Genomic DNA, 14805 nt, shown 5'->3' on the forward strand with positions numbered 1-14805 from the left:
GTTGTACCGATTGACATGTTCGATTTTACAATCTTCCGAACGTTTCGACCGTTATCTACTTTCCGAAGCAAATTAAATCGCTGTAATTGACAACGGAGAGATGATAGATCAGAATTGCTAAAATGCTATAATTACCTCTAATAAACGTAGCTGCAATTTCTAGAGCCACTATACGCTAATGTTACTGATGATGAGCTCTAATACTACTAGTATAATAAATCAATTTAGTTTCAAGTCAGACATTAGCCTGACGTATACAACCACGGCACAGCTACTTAAGTAGTGGTAATTGTAGGAACGCGCGAGTATAAATTCCACGGTTGATTCTTGGGTCAACTTGCTCAGGCTTATCTCGATTCCACGTGGAGATTAAAAAGGAACATCTCCTTGTACAAAGTTAGCTAGATTTCAAACTGCGTAGTTCAAGCAATTCTTTGTGCTACCGCGTTTCAGTCAGGTAAAATAGCGGTTTCCTATTATACCCAAGGGTCGATTCTGACCATAGAAAGCTGAGAGCGGTTCGAGCGACCTTCGTTTAAAAGCAAAAGAAAAAACCATCTAATTTCATCTCAACGAGACTAGCTGTGGAAAAAAGTTATTCCACGGAGTTTTAAATACCTCATCTACCGATAATAAACGAACAATCATTTATCTGAATTAGATCTACAAACGCTGGCTTTTTGTTGCCATAATCATGTATGTTTGCTTAAGCTCGAACCCTATGGAGCACGCCACGTGATTATAGAAGATTTAGGCATCAGGGCGACTGTTTGTTGAAAGATGAGATATTTACGATTATTATATGGAAATGGAGAAATAATTCCGGTTGAATTTAACACAGAGTAACTTTATTAACCAGTTAGGTATAACTGTTACTATACATATACATAACGTACATTCATGCATTTTAAATCCCTATAAAAGTATGATTTACGCCTGTGAACGCTGAGCGAGGGAAGTTTCTCCCATCAATTATCAGCTGCGAATTTCATCACAGGCCAAGAACAGGCTGATATAAAATAAAAGAATAGCTCTGACGCGCATACCGCGCTTTTCTAATTCTCCGAATACCGTGGACTAGAGTCTATAGCATACAGGAGTCATGCAATGTCGCCGATTACTCAGCGAGCAATTCTCCGATTTCCAAACGGTTTCCTCAGACCCGAATGACAAAAAAATCCGCCAAGAAATGAATAATGAAAAACGCGAACGCAAAGAGCACCGAGAGGCTCGCACGGCATCGAATTTATTGCCTATTTCGAGCACATGGAACAATTAGTCAAGTGGAGGACAAGTGGCACCGCTCGGCACTTGATCGTGTGGTCCACTATCGGCGTAGTAACACAAAAAACGCTTCCTCCTAACCCGAAGATTCTATGGATCGTGACAGTTTGTTTTATTTTTTTCATTCGAATTCTACTCAAATTCCCATAGTCCAAACTAGCGGCGCTGATCGGTTCCTCGATGCTTCTCCGGAGGCTGAAACTTGACGCATGCTTCGTGCCGTCGACACGGCCAAATAGTATATCGACTCGAGTCATACAGTGTCATGTACTCTAATCACCGGGTCTAAACATCGGGACTACTTCCTGCGCGGCGTAGTTCCTCGTCTCGCTGTTCGAGGCGTGCTGCGGCCGCTGGATCCGCCATGTTTAGTTAGCGGAGCGAGGCAGTGCTTGGAAGGGGGAACTGGAAGCTGGCTGGTGTAAAGTGAGTCACTCGCGTAGTTTGACGGACGATATTCGCACGAATAACAATAATTATCGACTCTCTGGTAAACGGTAAGTGAAACAATGTTATCCAGCGTTATTCGCGCCCCCGGTTTCGACCTCTGAGGCCTGATTATCCCCGATTTTCGTGTTTACGCCTGGGTGTGTCAAAGTGCTTCCATTGCCCCCTTCCGATTGTCAGAAAATGGTGATGCATTGCATTCTTGAGCCCTTTGTTGTGCCGCAACACCCACGCGTACCCACGCTTCGGTTTCTTGGCCCACCCCGCGTATCACACTCGTTTATGACGCTTTTATCATCCCTTTTTTACACTTCAAAGCAGTTTGTACGATCCCTGGCGTTTCGTCGATACATTAAGTATGGAAAATAAAAAGAAAGAGAACTAGAAGGGAGAGAGTAAAAAAACTTCTACCTATCGCTCTCGCTCGAACGGATATGTACACCTGCGTGCATCTTGTACTATCCGCTTTGCTATCAGAGTGAATAGATCGTTTAAGGATTGTGGTAGAGATATATTCTATTTTAATATTAGTTTTTTTTCATCAATTTTTGTATTGTTTTTACTTCAATCAGATATATGTTTAATATCTCTACGATTAAATACACTTGGGTTAATCTAAATATTACAAGTGCGTATTACGAGATACTTGTTATCTCGGTTAGCTAGCTGGTAATATGAATCATAAGAGCGATGAGTCTGTTGTCAAATTTGCATAAGAATGAAAGTTACATAGCAGCTAGGCATACACACGTATATCCATGTGCAGTTTAGTGCCGTTGAACAAAAAAAAAATACCTGCTTTCATTAGTTGTTATTTATGACATTTCAGACTCTTGCGTAATACACATTCAATGCTACACTTACTCCGATCGATCTAATACTAAATTACATAATAATCTACATTTTATGCAGGTGTGGAGTGTTTCGCCCGTTGGAGCCATGAGTTATCAAATGACGTCGAATCAATCTAGACCCAGTAAGTTCCATACAATTCGAAATTCAGGTCTGATCTTAGGGGCTTTTGATTTGAAAATTAATTAATTTTGTGTTATATTCGCAACTTTCAGTGTCGCACGGGAGCTATCAAGGCCCTGCAGACCTGCCAATGGGCTCTGCCAAAGAGCAGACTCTCATGTGGCAACAAAACTCCTATATGGGTGACTCTGGTATCCACTCAGGGGCTGCGACTCAGGCGCAGTCTCTATCAGGGAAGGAAGATGACGATATAGAGGGAGACCAACTCATGTTTGACTTGGACCAGGGCTTTGCCCAAGGATTTACGCAGGACCAAGTCGACGGTGAGGAAAATTTCATTGTAATATTTTATACGTACGAAAGAAAAAAAAAATCGTGTTTGAAATTACTACAAACTTCTGTCTCAGTTTAGAAGAATTCTGTCAAGTTGTAAACGTCGAGGAGTACATGTCAATGAATTTTGTCAAATTCAATTAAAATATTCATCGAACTCTTTCATTTCAACAGAAATGAATCAACAACTGAGCCACACGAGATCACAGCGTGTACGCGCAGCGATGTTCCCTGAAACATTAGAAGAGGGGATTGAGATACCATCTACACAGTATGATCCAGCACAACCGACGGCAGTTCAAAGACTGGCAGAACCGAGTCAAATGTTGAAACATGCAGTGGTCAACTTGATCAACTATCAGGATGACGCGGATCTGGCGACTCGTGCGATTCCGGAGTTGATTAAGCTCCTCAATGACGAGGATCAGGTTATAGTTTCGCAGGCTGCTATGATGGTGCATCAATTGTCTAAAAAGGAAGCCTCACGACACGCTATTATGAACAGTCCCCAAATGGTGGCTGCCCTCGTACGAGCAATCTCAAATAGCAATGATCTTGAATCAACGAAAGCTGCCGTCGGAACTCTGCACAATTTGTCTCACCACAGACAAGGACTTCTGGCTATTTTCAAAAGTGGCGGTATTCCTGCCCTCGTTAAGCTGTTGAGTTCACCGGTAGAGTCTGTATTATTCTACGCCATAACCACTCTTCACAATCTGCTGCTTCACCAAGATGGTTCTAAAATGGCCGTTCGTCTTGCCGGTGGACTGCAGAAGATGGTTGCTCTTCTTCAGCGCAACAATGTAAAATTTTTGGCCATCGTAACTGACTGTCTCCAAATTCTCGCTTACGGTAATCAAGAAAGCAAGCTGATCATCCTCGCTTCTCAGGGACCAATCGAACTTGTACGAATTATGCGCTCTTATGAGTACGAGAAGCTTTTGTGGACAACCTCCAGAGTCTTGAAGGGTAAGATACGATCTAACAACCTCTAGGGATTTATAGAGAATATTCAATCTGGAATTATTCTTTACACCACCTATGCAACAAACACATTCCAATATTTTTTCTTCTCTCTTCCCCAGTGCTGTCGGTGTGCTCCAGTAACAAGCCAGCAATTGTTGAAGCTGGCGGTATGCAAGCCTTGGCAATGCATCTTGGAAACTCGAGTCCAAGACTCGTTCAAAACTGCTTATGGACACTTCGAAATCTCTCTGACGCGGGAACAAAAGTTGACGGACTGGAGGGTCTTCTACAAGGATTGGTGCAGGTGCTGACTTCAAGTGACGTAAACGTTGTCACATGCGCAGCCGGTATTCTGTCAAATTTGACATGCAATAATCAACGCAACAAGGTGCGTCAAATTTCTTACAGATTAAGGAAATAAATAAGAAAAAAAGCAAAATATTCACAAAAGTATTTTAAAACTTGATTTCAGGTCACAGTGTGTCAAGTTGGAGGAGTCGACGCGCTTGTGCGTACTATTGTCAGTGCTGGTGATCGCGAGGAGATAACAGAGCCAGCAGTCTGTGCTCTCCGTCATCTAACGTCGCGTCACGTAGACGCCGAAATGGCCCAAAATTCGGTCCGCTTGAACTACGGCATTCAGGTCATAGTCAAGCTCCTGCATCCTCCTTCGCGCTGGCCGTTGGTCAAGGCTGTTATTGGCCTTATTCGAAACCTCGCTTTATGCCCAGAGAATCATGCTCCGTTACGCGAACACGGTGCTATTCATCATCTGGTTAGGCTCCTCATGCGTGCTTTCCAGGATACTCAGCGAGTATGTTCCTTTATTATTATGTTTCAATCATTCTATCAATCACATTAGACACAACGATGAAGGAGCGCTTAATGCAGTGTGACGCCACAGGCCGAATGTTGATCTTTACTTACCGAGCTTATTATCACCATATCTTGCAGCAGAGATCGTCAGTGGCTAGTACAGGAAGCCAACAGGCAGCTGGAGCGTATGCAGATGGAGTGCGCATGGAAGAAATTGTGGAAGGCACAGTTGGAGCCTTGCACATTCTAGCCAGAGAATCGCACAACAGAGCGATCATTCGAACTCAAACTGTTATACCGATATTCGTCCAGGTCTGTACTCTAATTTTCAACTTGTACTTACTTGTTAGTGATATATATCAATGTTGTTTTATCACAAAATTGTATCATTCTTTTGTTTACTCGATGTCTCTTTCTCTTATGGAATATTAGTTGCTGTTCAACGAGATTGAGAATATTCAACGTGTCGCGGCAGGAGTACTTTGCGAATTGGCGGCGGATAAGGAAGGGGCTGAAATGATTGAACAAGAAGGAGCTACCGCTCCGCTAACTGAGTTACTTCACTCGCGTAACGAAGGCGTCGCAACTTACGCAGCTGCCGTACTTTTCCGCATGAGTGACGACAAGCCGCAGGATTACAAGAAACGGCTATCCATGGAGCTGACTAATTCGTTATTCCGCGAAGACACTAGCCTCTGGAACAACGCTGATCTCGGAATGGGTCCAGACTTACAGGTAAAATCCACACATTTTCTTATCCGAGACACTCGCACTGTGGCTTCTATTAATTTTCACGTCAAACCGCCTTGAAATGAGTAGGTTTTTTCGTGAGCATTAACGGATCGACAAAATATTCCGTCTTTTCTCTCGGTTTTCCATTCCTCTAATAACTTGGGTGGGTATGTACGTGTTATTCCCTTTTGTTGCGAGGGCCGTTGTTTCATTCGTATTGTACAAAGCATAATGGGTGATCAAAGGAAAAGTATTATTATACAGAGTAGCATATTTCAAACGAGATAGAAAAAGACGAAGAAAAAGAAAGAGAGAAGAGAAAGAGAAAGAGACAGAGACACAGGCGGAAACGAGAGACAGTTTTCCAATATTAACCATTGAATGATGTGTAAATGAAGCCACAGTCAAAGTGACAGAGGTGCAGAATATACCACACCTGTAAATGTCCCGTCAGCACTGAGTGCTCGCTTAATTTGCTACATAAAACATATTACGTATTTGACAGATGAAAATTTTCGTGTAGCAGCAGCTGGTAGATAATAGCGTAGTAGACTGTTGCATTATTGTTTTGTCCATTATTCCAATACGCATAACACACGAATTGGCCTATTATGTATATAAAAACTATTTTTCATAATCGATTGAAATATGTTCAATTACGCAAAGCTTAATCTAACATAACATTAAACTCGTTTTTACGTGTAATCACATTCATATTCACATATGCTTTTTTTACCAATTTTTAAGCTTGCTCGTTGTACAATTTTTAGCCTGCAACAATTGATATTATTATACCTTCTTTAAACGGATTGAGTAGTAGACAGTTGTTATCACTCCGCTCACTATAATTTCGTCTCACAGAGCACAACAAACCCGCAGTATGTTAGGAGAACATTTGATTTATTACAGCTATTACCTCCTCCTCCAAAATTAGCATCAAAGTATAGGGTATGTACCCAGGTTTATTTTGAAACAGTCACAAAGTGATCCTCGATTTTTAACAGAGCGGGGGAAGGTAAGGGAACCCTTTGTTTTGTATGCACCATTTCCTGATGGAAGACATTCGCGTTTAAATACCCTATACAACCGAAATAAGAATTCAAAGAAAACGTCACACAAATCAATTTCTCTTCTTATTCTGATTGTCAATTTTCGAGGTCAATATTGATGATTTTTTTTTAAATAAAATAGCGTTGTGCCTAATGGAAGCATGGGAAGTAGTGTACATGCAAAATAGAAAAATACAAGTTTAAGATTAGAATGTGTTGAGCGTATAGTATAGTCATAAAAGTTGAATAAAAAACGAAATGTATGCAACAAAAGGTGTAAAAAGTGTAATTAGTGAATCCAATTGAATTCTAATGTGTCTGAATATGAAAGAATGAGACAATTGTCGAAGTTCCTTTTTGTTTTCGTCAATATCGTTTCAATCAAATTGAACTTGAATCACTTAAATTGGACCTTGTAAACCTTTGTATGATTTAATTTTATTCAAAAAATTTTCATGACAAATACGTGCCTGACACATTTTTAAAAACAAAAATCGCACAGTCAAATTTTAAATCACAGACGTATACACAACATACAAACCCTGCATGGGAATGTGTTTTGCTATTCTATGTCGCACGACACACAAGTTATTCTAATTTGAAACTCCTTTATAAAGCAAAAGTGAATTATAAAGTATGTACTAAAGGAAGAGAAGCCATATTCCCCGCAGTTTACTGTATCGCCCCCCCCCCCCCCCCGCACCTTTTTTTTACTCGTCATGTAAAATTGTGTAAACCCTTTTCTCTTTGCTGGGGTTTTTTTTTTTTTTTTTCTTTTCATTTTTACTATTTATTTATTTTTCCTTACTTTGAATAAAATCGGATCTCAACCGTAGAAAGCAGAGGGTCTAACGATTTTAATCTATTAGACATTAAGTTTTGTGTTTACCTGTGCCTACCTACTCTCCAGGACATGCTTGGTCCAGATCAAGGCTATGATGGTATGTATGGACAAGGACCCCCTAGTGTGCACAGCAGTCACGGAGGTCGGGGATACCAGCCGCAAGGTAAGTCACACATTTCGTCCATCCTTGCTCTCCCCTTCGTATTATGTTTAATTATACTTGTCATTCACTGCTGCTGGCATCACAAACAATGGTAAAATAATAAACGTTCAACGATTCAATAATAGAAGTAATCTGTACACCAAGTTGTATTAAATTTGTTTGAAGAATCACCGTGAAAGTGAGTTTTCAATTCTATGTACACAATTAAATAATAGAAATTTGTTAAACAAGTGGTTAGTCGGGAAAAGTAAGTAGGTACTTTTGTCCATGAGAAAAAATGATGCAAATTTGTTTTTTTTTTCTTTTACTTCGTACGTATTGCAAAATCGAAATGAAAAGATCGTCCAAGTGTTTTTTTTTTTTCTTTTATTTTCTCTGTAGTGTGACCTTTACCATCCTCCCTTTCCCCCTTTCTTCAACCACACTAAACCGAGTAAACCTTATCTTATTAAAATTCACAATCTTTGGGTATCGTTTAAGCACTTAACACTTCTAGCTAATTAGAGTTATCATATTTAATGTAATGTTATTCCAACAGCAGCTTAACCAACGGACTTACATTTAAGTAAAAGGCTATCAACAATATCTCGTGGTAACACATAGGTGAACCTCAATTCTTACTTACTCTAATCTGCTTGCTAATATTAACATTGTGAACTGTACCCACTATTTCGTGTTAATTATACACTTCGTATTTGCTTTTTGCTAGTGTATATATTTTATACTGTTTGTAGTACACGGAATTCCTCTTAAGTTCGTTGAAAATTCCGCTGGTTTTGTACAAACACACTCAGCAATGCTTGTTATGCAAACTTTAGGGAATACTTTTAATTCATCTTTTCTTTTATTGAATTATGCTACGTTCAGACTCAGACTAGCCAATCGTAAATCATGCCTACTTATGTAGAGCAAATGAAAATACGGAAACTTGTTCAACTTAATGCCTGAAATCATGTCACTAAATCTTTCACTTGTGCACGTGTGTGTCTGCATCTACTGCACGTCTATGATATAGTATTGTTGTTGCGCAGTTGATGTCAAAGATAGTTTGGTAGATCATATCGTTTTTTAACACGTATCGTAATAAATAACGCTCTGCTTCTTACTTTGAATATCAAACAATATTAACCATGTACATTTATTGCTAACAGATATTTAAAAACGTTTGTTCATTAAATCTTACGTTTCATTTCTAATTTCGAAAATACGTTCTGCGCAAAATGAATTTTTATCTTGGTCTACTTTTTTTTTTGTTAAAATTTGAATGCAATTAAAGAGGGATAATAATAGATTTCGTATTTTCGTTCATAATAATATAAATTCACATTGAAGATTTTTTTTTATACCAAAATAGAGGAAACCGACAAAGGTGATCAGTCAACTGTGTATCTAAAGGCATGCAATCAGGCAACTCTGACGCTGACTTGTAATCTCTCCTACCTTTGATCTTACCCTCTCTGTTTATTGAAGCTGAGAAATCAATAACTTTGACCTCTGGAGTGCTTGTTTCTATCCAGTTTCCACCTTAGTCAAGGGTTCATGACTTCATGTGTGTGTTTTTGTTGGACTAAAAATACTACGCCGCTTTTTTCCTTTTCACTCACGTTTCTTCTATTGAAAATCACAAAACTGATTTGAGAAAATGACAAAATGCATGATTGAATCCAGTTCTCGTATTGCTGAAACAGCTTACAACTTCCAATTCACGTAATGATGAAACTAACTTTTTCTTGCGATGGATGATTATCCTTTAATACAAATAATTTCTCAGTTGTATAGATTTTTAATAACTTTTGCAAATTCATTGAACAGTTATTACATTTACGATTAGTTGAATTAGTTCAAGATTCTTGAAAAGTTTGAAGAAACAAGCCAAGACACTACATTCTTCCTGCTATATCATTACTAAAATCTTCTTAACTGTCCCGTGTTACGCAGTAATTACGATCTACTCCGTCGTATATAGATTAACCGCAAATCGACGATTTAAGATGAAATTACGAGTAATCTTTCTTTTTCTGCTTCACAATACCAAAAACATGCCAGGAATATATCTACCTATATATAAATCATAAAGTTGAGCTAGATTTTATTAAAAATATTCTTTCTTTGGCCTAGAATTGTAGTGATAATTTCTATTCAATTTTATTTTCCACTTTGTACAATCATTATCAATTTCCTATCGAGACAGGAAATTGATTAGATATTGAAAATATTGATTTTTTACCAGGTTATGACCAGATACCAATAGATTCGATGCAAGGACTTGAAATAGGCGGAGGATCGACGTATGGCGCAATGGACACCATGGACGTTGCTCAAGATGGTGATCTGAGCTTTGATCACCTTGAAGAACTTCCCGCACCTCCACAAGACAACAATCAGGTTGCTGCATGGTACGACACTGATCTCTAGACCGTGTTGCAGTCATCATCGACCGACCTCCGTAATACGAAATTTAAATTATGAGGTTTTGTTTTCTTTCTTAACTTTTGAATCAAGGACATTCATATAAATTGAATTTAAATTAAATAAATCGATGCTTTTACTTGCATTTCAATTATACATAAATATATTTGATCAGCGTTAACGGAGATGTTTCTCAGTCGTGAACTGAGAACGCGCAGTCACGCGTTCCAAATGATTTTTAAAAGCTCAGAAAATCTGCATGTGAAAATATGACTTTCTAGATTAGTAATTATTTACTAGATATGTATCTATAGATAAAACAAATATCGTGTAATGAGGCTGTCTGCGCTACGGAATCTTCAAGAGGTACCGTCGTGTCGTATTATTGGCATTTTTTATTGCACTAAATTTTCTATTATTATCGTGGAATGTATTTTTTAGTAATTATTATTATTATTATTTTTTTTTTTTTTATTGTTGATTTTTTCTGTCCCCCACCCCCCACCCTCTTATAAGCTCTTGTAGTTGTCTGGTGTTCAACTTAACACGTTGAGAATTCTTATGTGTTACGTACGAAAGTGTAGCGGTAAACTTGACTTCATCATTCATTTTTTCATCGTTAAAATCGCCATAGGTCAGATTATTATTATTATTATTATTATTATTATTATTATACATATACATATACACTATAATTTTATATATATGTCTATTACGTAATAAAAATTGAAACAAAAGGTAATATAGCAATTTATTTTTTAACATTCTTCTTTCATTGTTGCAATATTTCTTTAAACATCAACTATCAAACAACTAAACTCTTATGAGATATACATCGGTCTTTGTGTTCGGATATACAATATGAAGAAGTGTGGTAATATGTCTCTGGCATTCGCAGGTTTGTTTTCTATTAACTTTACTTTTATCAAACTGTTCAATAACTGTCACTGTCATCGAAAGACAGCACTATTTTTATTTTTATTTTTCACGACAGTTTCAAATATGAGTTCGGAAGTTCAAATGAAAACAGTTTAAAGAAAAGCATCGATTTAGCATCATGTTTTATTACACTATGTTAGCATTATATATATATATATGTATGCAGTAATTATGTTAGATCGTGGCATGATAGTAGTGAAGTAACCTTTTATTCTATTAGTTCGACTACTTGTTTTTGTTATTGAATTTGATTTTCGTTCTTTAGGTATTATCTAGTTTTTAAATAAAATTTTGAATGCAATTTATAAGTATAATATTCATATTTCACGGTATTCTCCGTATTTACAGGAAAAAAAAAGTGAAAAGAAACAAGCACGTCAATCCTTCTATACATTGAAATGATAATATCGATACGAACGCGACGTGCGTTCAAAATTATCAAATTAAAACATATAAACGGCAGCTATTTGCCAATGAGCATACATGGATGCAAAGAAGTAGGGCGTCGGAGTGTTGACTAAAATAACAAAAAGGTTTTGCCTGCCTTTCATGTGCAATCTGCAAAACGTCTTGGTATATCAGTCTCGACTAATCTCGTGAGATTGAAACATTAAAAATGAAAGAAATTATTTGGTACATACCTTGGATTATTTAATGGAATTCCAGCGCTTACGATGAATTTTTTACCGTAATCATATCCTGGGGGTCGCAGACACGTCTTGAGTATACACATATAATAGGTTTATAAAATACATACGAGTAACGGATTAGACCGGGGAAACTGACGGTTCAGGAACGGAAATTGATTATTCATTGACACCAACTGTGCTGCAGTATTAGGTAACGTAAATACATACCCCTAAGTTGTGACATCGATATCCATTCGATCCTGAGTGTTTGTATTCAGACATCGCAAAAAATATAATTTGCAAATCATTCGTATTCATCGCATAGGTGATTTGAGAATCGAAACGGCAGCAAGTAATTTCCTTGCTTGGAATGAAAATCAGGTTTAGCGAATGTGTCGGCAATTATCGCAACATCCACATTGATATTATCCTCAATATTAAAATTCAATTAAAATGCCGCAGAGTGATGCTAGAAATCGGTGATACTGGAATTTTTTTGAGGACAGTTATCTGGGTCGAATTTCCTCGGTCTGTTCTATGGTTACTATACCTATAGTTTTTTTTGCAATTTTGATATGTAATAAAATCTATCCGTATAATGGTATATTTATGCGAGCCGGCTAAGTGTTCGTGAATGAATTTGGATGCACTATATTGAATTATAATATTATTAAATTTACACGGCTAAGTAACGGAAAGATGTTGGTGTTGTTTATTTAGAATAGATTTAGATATATATATATACATATACACATATGCACATTCGTGTATATACATATATATCTCCGAAGAAAATTAAAGAAAAACGAAGAAAAAGAGAATTGAAAATTGAATATACTTAAAACACACACGGATACAGGGGAGGGTAAACGAAAATAAAGTAAAATATATTATAATTAACATATTATATAAATAATATAATATAATTAAAATAAACTAGCCTAAGTAAATTTTTTGCATTATGCTGCATTTCACAGGGTAGTAAATCCTAATTTTTATTCTAGTTTTTAATTTATTTAAGGACAATTGCAGTAATAACTGCCTATCGGATTGATAATTATTTACTCCATTCAGTATTAAGGAATATAGATTCTAAAACGTATTAATACATAATTCGTATACGTATGTATAATGTATCGTTTAATGTCGGTATATAAATAAAGCGGACACGCAAATTATATCGAATTTAAAACACTTGTCGGCCGATATTATTAGTCATCGCTTCACCCGCATGCACACATTCAAATTAAAAATAATGTTAATTCGCGTAACTTTCGAACGAGTGAACCGATTTAATAAGATTCCAATGCACCAGTCGCTGCAAACATTTCGTTATAGAATTTACTAAAAAGCCTTATGTGTGGTAGTTGACTCTAGCGCAAACAGTACTTGTGCTCCACTGATCTTTTTATGCGTGAAACACAAAGCGTTTTATAACGTTCATGGAGCAATCAAACTTCGTGAAAACTGTTTCAAATTACAGAACAAAGCAAGAACATTGGAAACTATTCTCTCAACATTAGTTTCATAAATCATCAGCATGTAACATGATATTACGATTATTGTCAAGCGTTGTTATCTAGTAATTCACGCGCTTAATTGCACTGACTAATTGTTGTTTAGTAAAACGTTTCCAGAGGATGTATAAAGATCTGTGTAAAAGTCTATAAAAATGCCAACCGCTGCATACGAATCGTGAAAGTTTTCTCGAAAAATATTACATCGAGCGTTTTGTCCCCGTACGCAACGGTAAATTCTCTAAATGTCATTTGGAACTGGTGAACGGCTGACGGACCCAATTATGCTTACCTCGGTCCACGTTTTGTCCGGAACCGTTATAACTTAGCTTTCTTATAATTTGAGAAACGAGTTAACGCAGTTATCGTACTTAGCGATAGCCACTGCACTTAGTCACTGACCTAGCCAATGGAAGACGAAACCATTTTCAATAACAAAGGAAGGAGGTCATCGTACTCCGCGATGATGGGGCCCCACTTTTTGGGCCTCAGCCTTTCTGCCGAGTATACCAGGAAGCGGGACCGTACGTCTTCAGAATGGAGAGTTTCTTGCCAATTTCGCTCCTCGTTATTTACCCACCGAGATGAATCGCTTCACAAAACGTTTCGTGCTCGAACCGAACACGATTTAACAGTACAAATACTGCACAGTTGAACGACAATAATGCCCCGGAAATTATGCTTCTGTTTTACCAGTCGCACCTATGCTCCGGTCATGTCAAACCGGTATATTTCTCCTACTGAGATTAGAGCGATTATAGAGAGCCTAGACCAGATCACGAGACCTTCACCTTTACATGTCTCGCTGCAAACTTTCTGAGCATTATGTTATAACTTATAGACTGTATATATGGCGACGACTGCTAAGGTCACAGATTAAATTTACGCCATTTGATTTGCCGACGGGCATTTCTGACTCTTGTACAGAAGCTGTTTTGCACACTCGATGACTGCTAACGGAGTCCTGTATTGTTATTCACTTCAATTACTATCGTATGATGGACCTTTCACTCAAATCGCTAGAAGTCGTTTGTCTCATTTTGCTTTTACGAAAGCCACTCGTGTTTGCGAATCTAGAGAAGATGGCAGGAAAATTCACTTTAAGCTCACTTCTTTGAAGTTGAAATAACATAAACGGCCTACAGCATTAGAGATTGTTTTTATGTTATAATATAAGAATTTTGGAAAAATTGAATTAACAGATGGACCGGAAAAAATATTGAAAGCATAAATATTGTGATATTATATAATTTTAACTATTAAATCAGTTGTTGTATTATTGTATTGGCTATTTCTAGTAATAGGTAGATGTATAACGAAATATCTCCTAGTCATTTTGTTTCCACCGTGTACAAGTTCGTCGTTGATTATTCCTATACGCGAAGACTCGACCGTGCTCGATGCAGTGATTGCAGGATATCTTTGATTGCCTGTATATTCATCTTTACTTTCATTTCAAGAGAGTCCATTGTGTACAAGCCGGTTAATTGGACACTGTAAAAATTGCCCCCGCAGTGTAGAGGGAAAGTGACTTGCAGTGAATGATCGTATATCTATGCTCCGATTCATCGATCGGTACCATGCTACAGCAGATTGTTTTTAAAATAAAGTCTGACTGTAGAACTCAGTTTCGTATCCGTATCGACATTCTTCAATCATTTTTATTTTTAATATTAATCTACGTGATCTCATTCAACGGAGA

The 14805-nt window shown here is 37.4% G+C and overlaps 1 protein-coding gene across 3 annotated transcripts; it reads left to right on the top strand.

The window, feature by feature from the left end:
* Positions 1-1650: 1650 nt before the first annotated feature.
* Positions 1651-10338, top strand: LOC124405217 (armadillo segment polarity protein). Of its 3 annotated transcripts, none has more exons than XM_046879921.1 (10): positions 1651-1781; positions 2644-2707; positions 2799-3029; positions 3214-4008; positions 4125-4393; positions 4478-4819; positions 4960-5133; positions 5254-5556; positions 7513-7609; positions 9840-10338. In XM_046879921.1, the coding sequence occupies exons 2-10, from the start codon at positions 2671-2673 to the stop codon at positions 10022-10024; spliced, it is 2433 nt and encodes an 810-aa protein (XP_046735877.1). In that variant the 5' UTR covers positions 1651-1781; positions 2644-2670; the 3' UTR covers positions 10025-10338. The 3 variants fall into 3 exon arrangements, with proteins under 3 accessions (XP_046735877.1, XP_046735878.1, XP_046735879.1); XM_046879922.1 differs by having other exon boundaries at positions 4963-5133; XM_046879923.1 differs by lacking the exon at positions 7513-7609 and having other exon boundaries at positions 9840-10001.
* The last annotated feature ends 4467 nt before the right edge of the window (positions 10339-14805 follow it).

The sequence above is a fragment of the Diprion similis genome, chromosome 4, assembly GCF_021155765.1.
Source record: "Diprion similis isolate iyDipSimi1 chromosome 4, iyDipSimi1.1, whole genome shotgun sequence".
NCBI classification, from domain to species: Eukaryota; Metazoa; Arthropoda; class Insecta; order Hymenoptera; family Diprionidae; genus Diprion; species Diprion similis.

What these genes read in the sequence shown, in the direction of transcription:
- LOC124405217 (XM_046879921.1), top strand. Translation starts at nt 2,671, where the DNA reads ATGAGTTATCAAATGACGTCGAATCAATCTAGACCCA. An exon ending in AACCTCCAGAGTCTTGAAGG is followed by an intron (nt 4,009 to 4,124) that starts GTAAGATACGAT and finishes TCTCTTCCCCAG; the next exon opens with TGCTGTCGGTGTGCTCCAGT. An exon ending in TTATACCGATATTCGTCCAG is followed by an intron (nt 5,134 to 5,253) that starts GTCTGTACTCTA and finishes ATGGAATATTAG; the next exon opens with TTGCTGTTCAACGAGATTGA.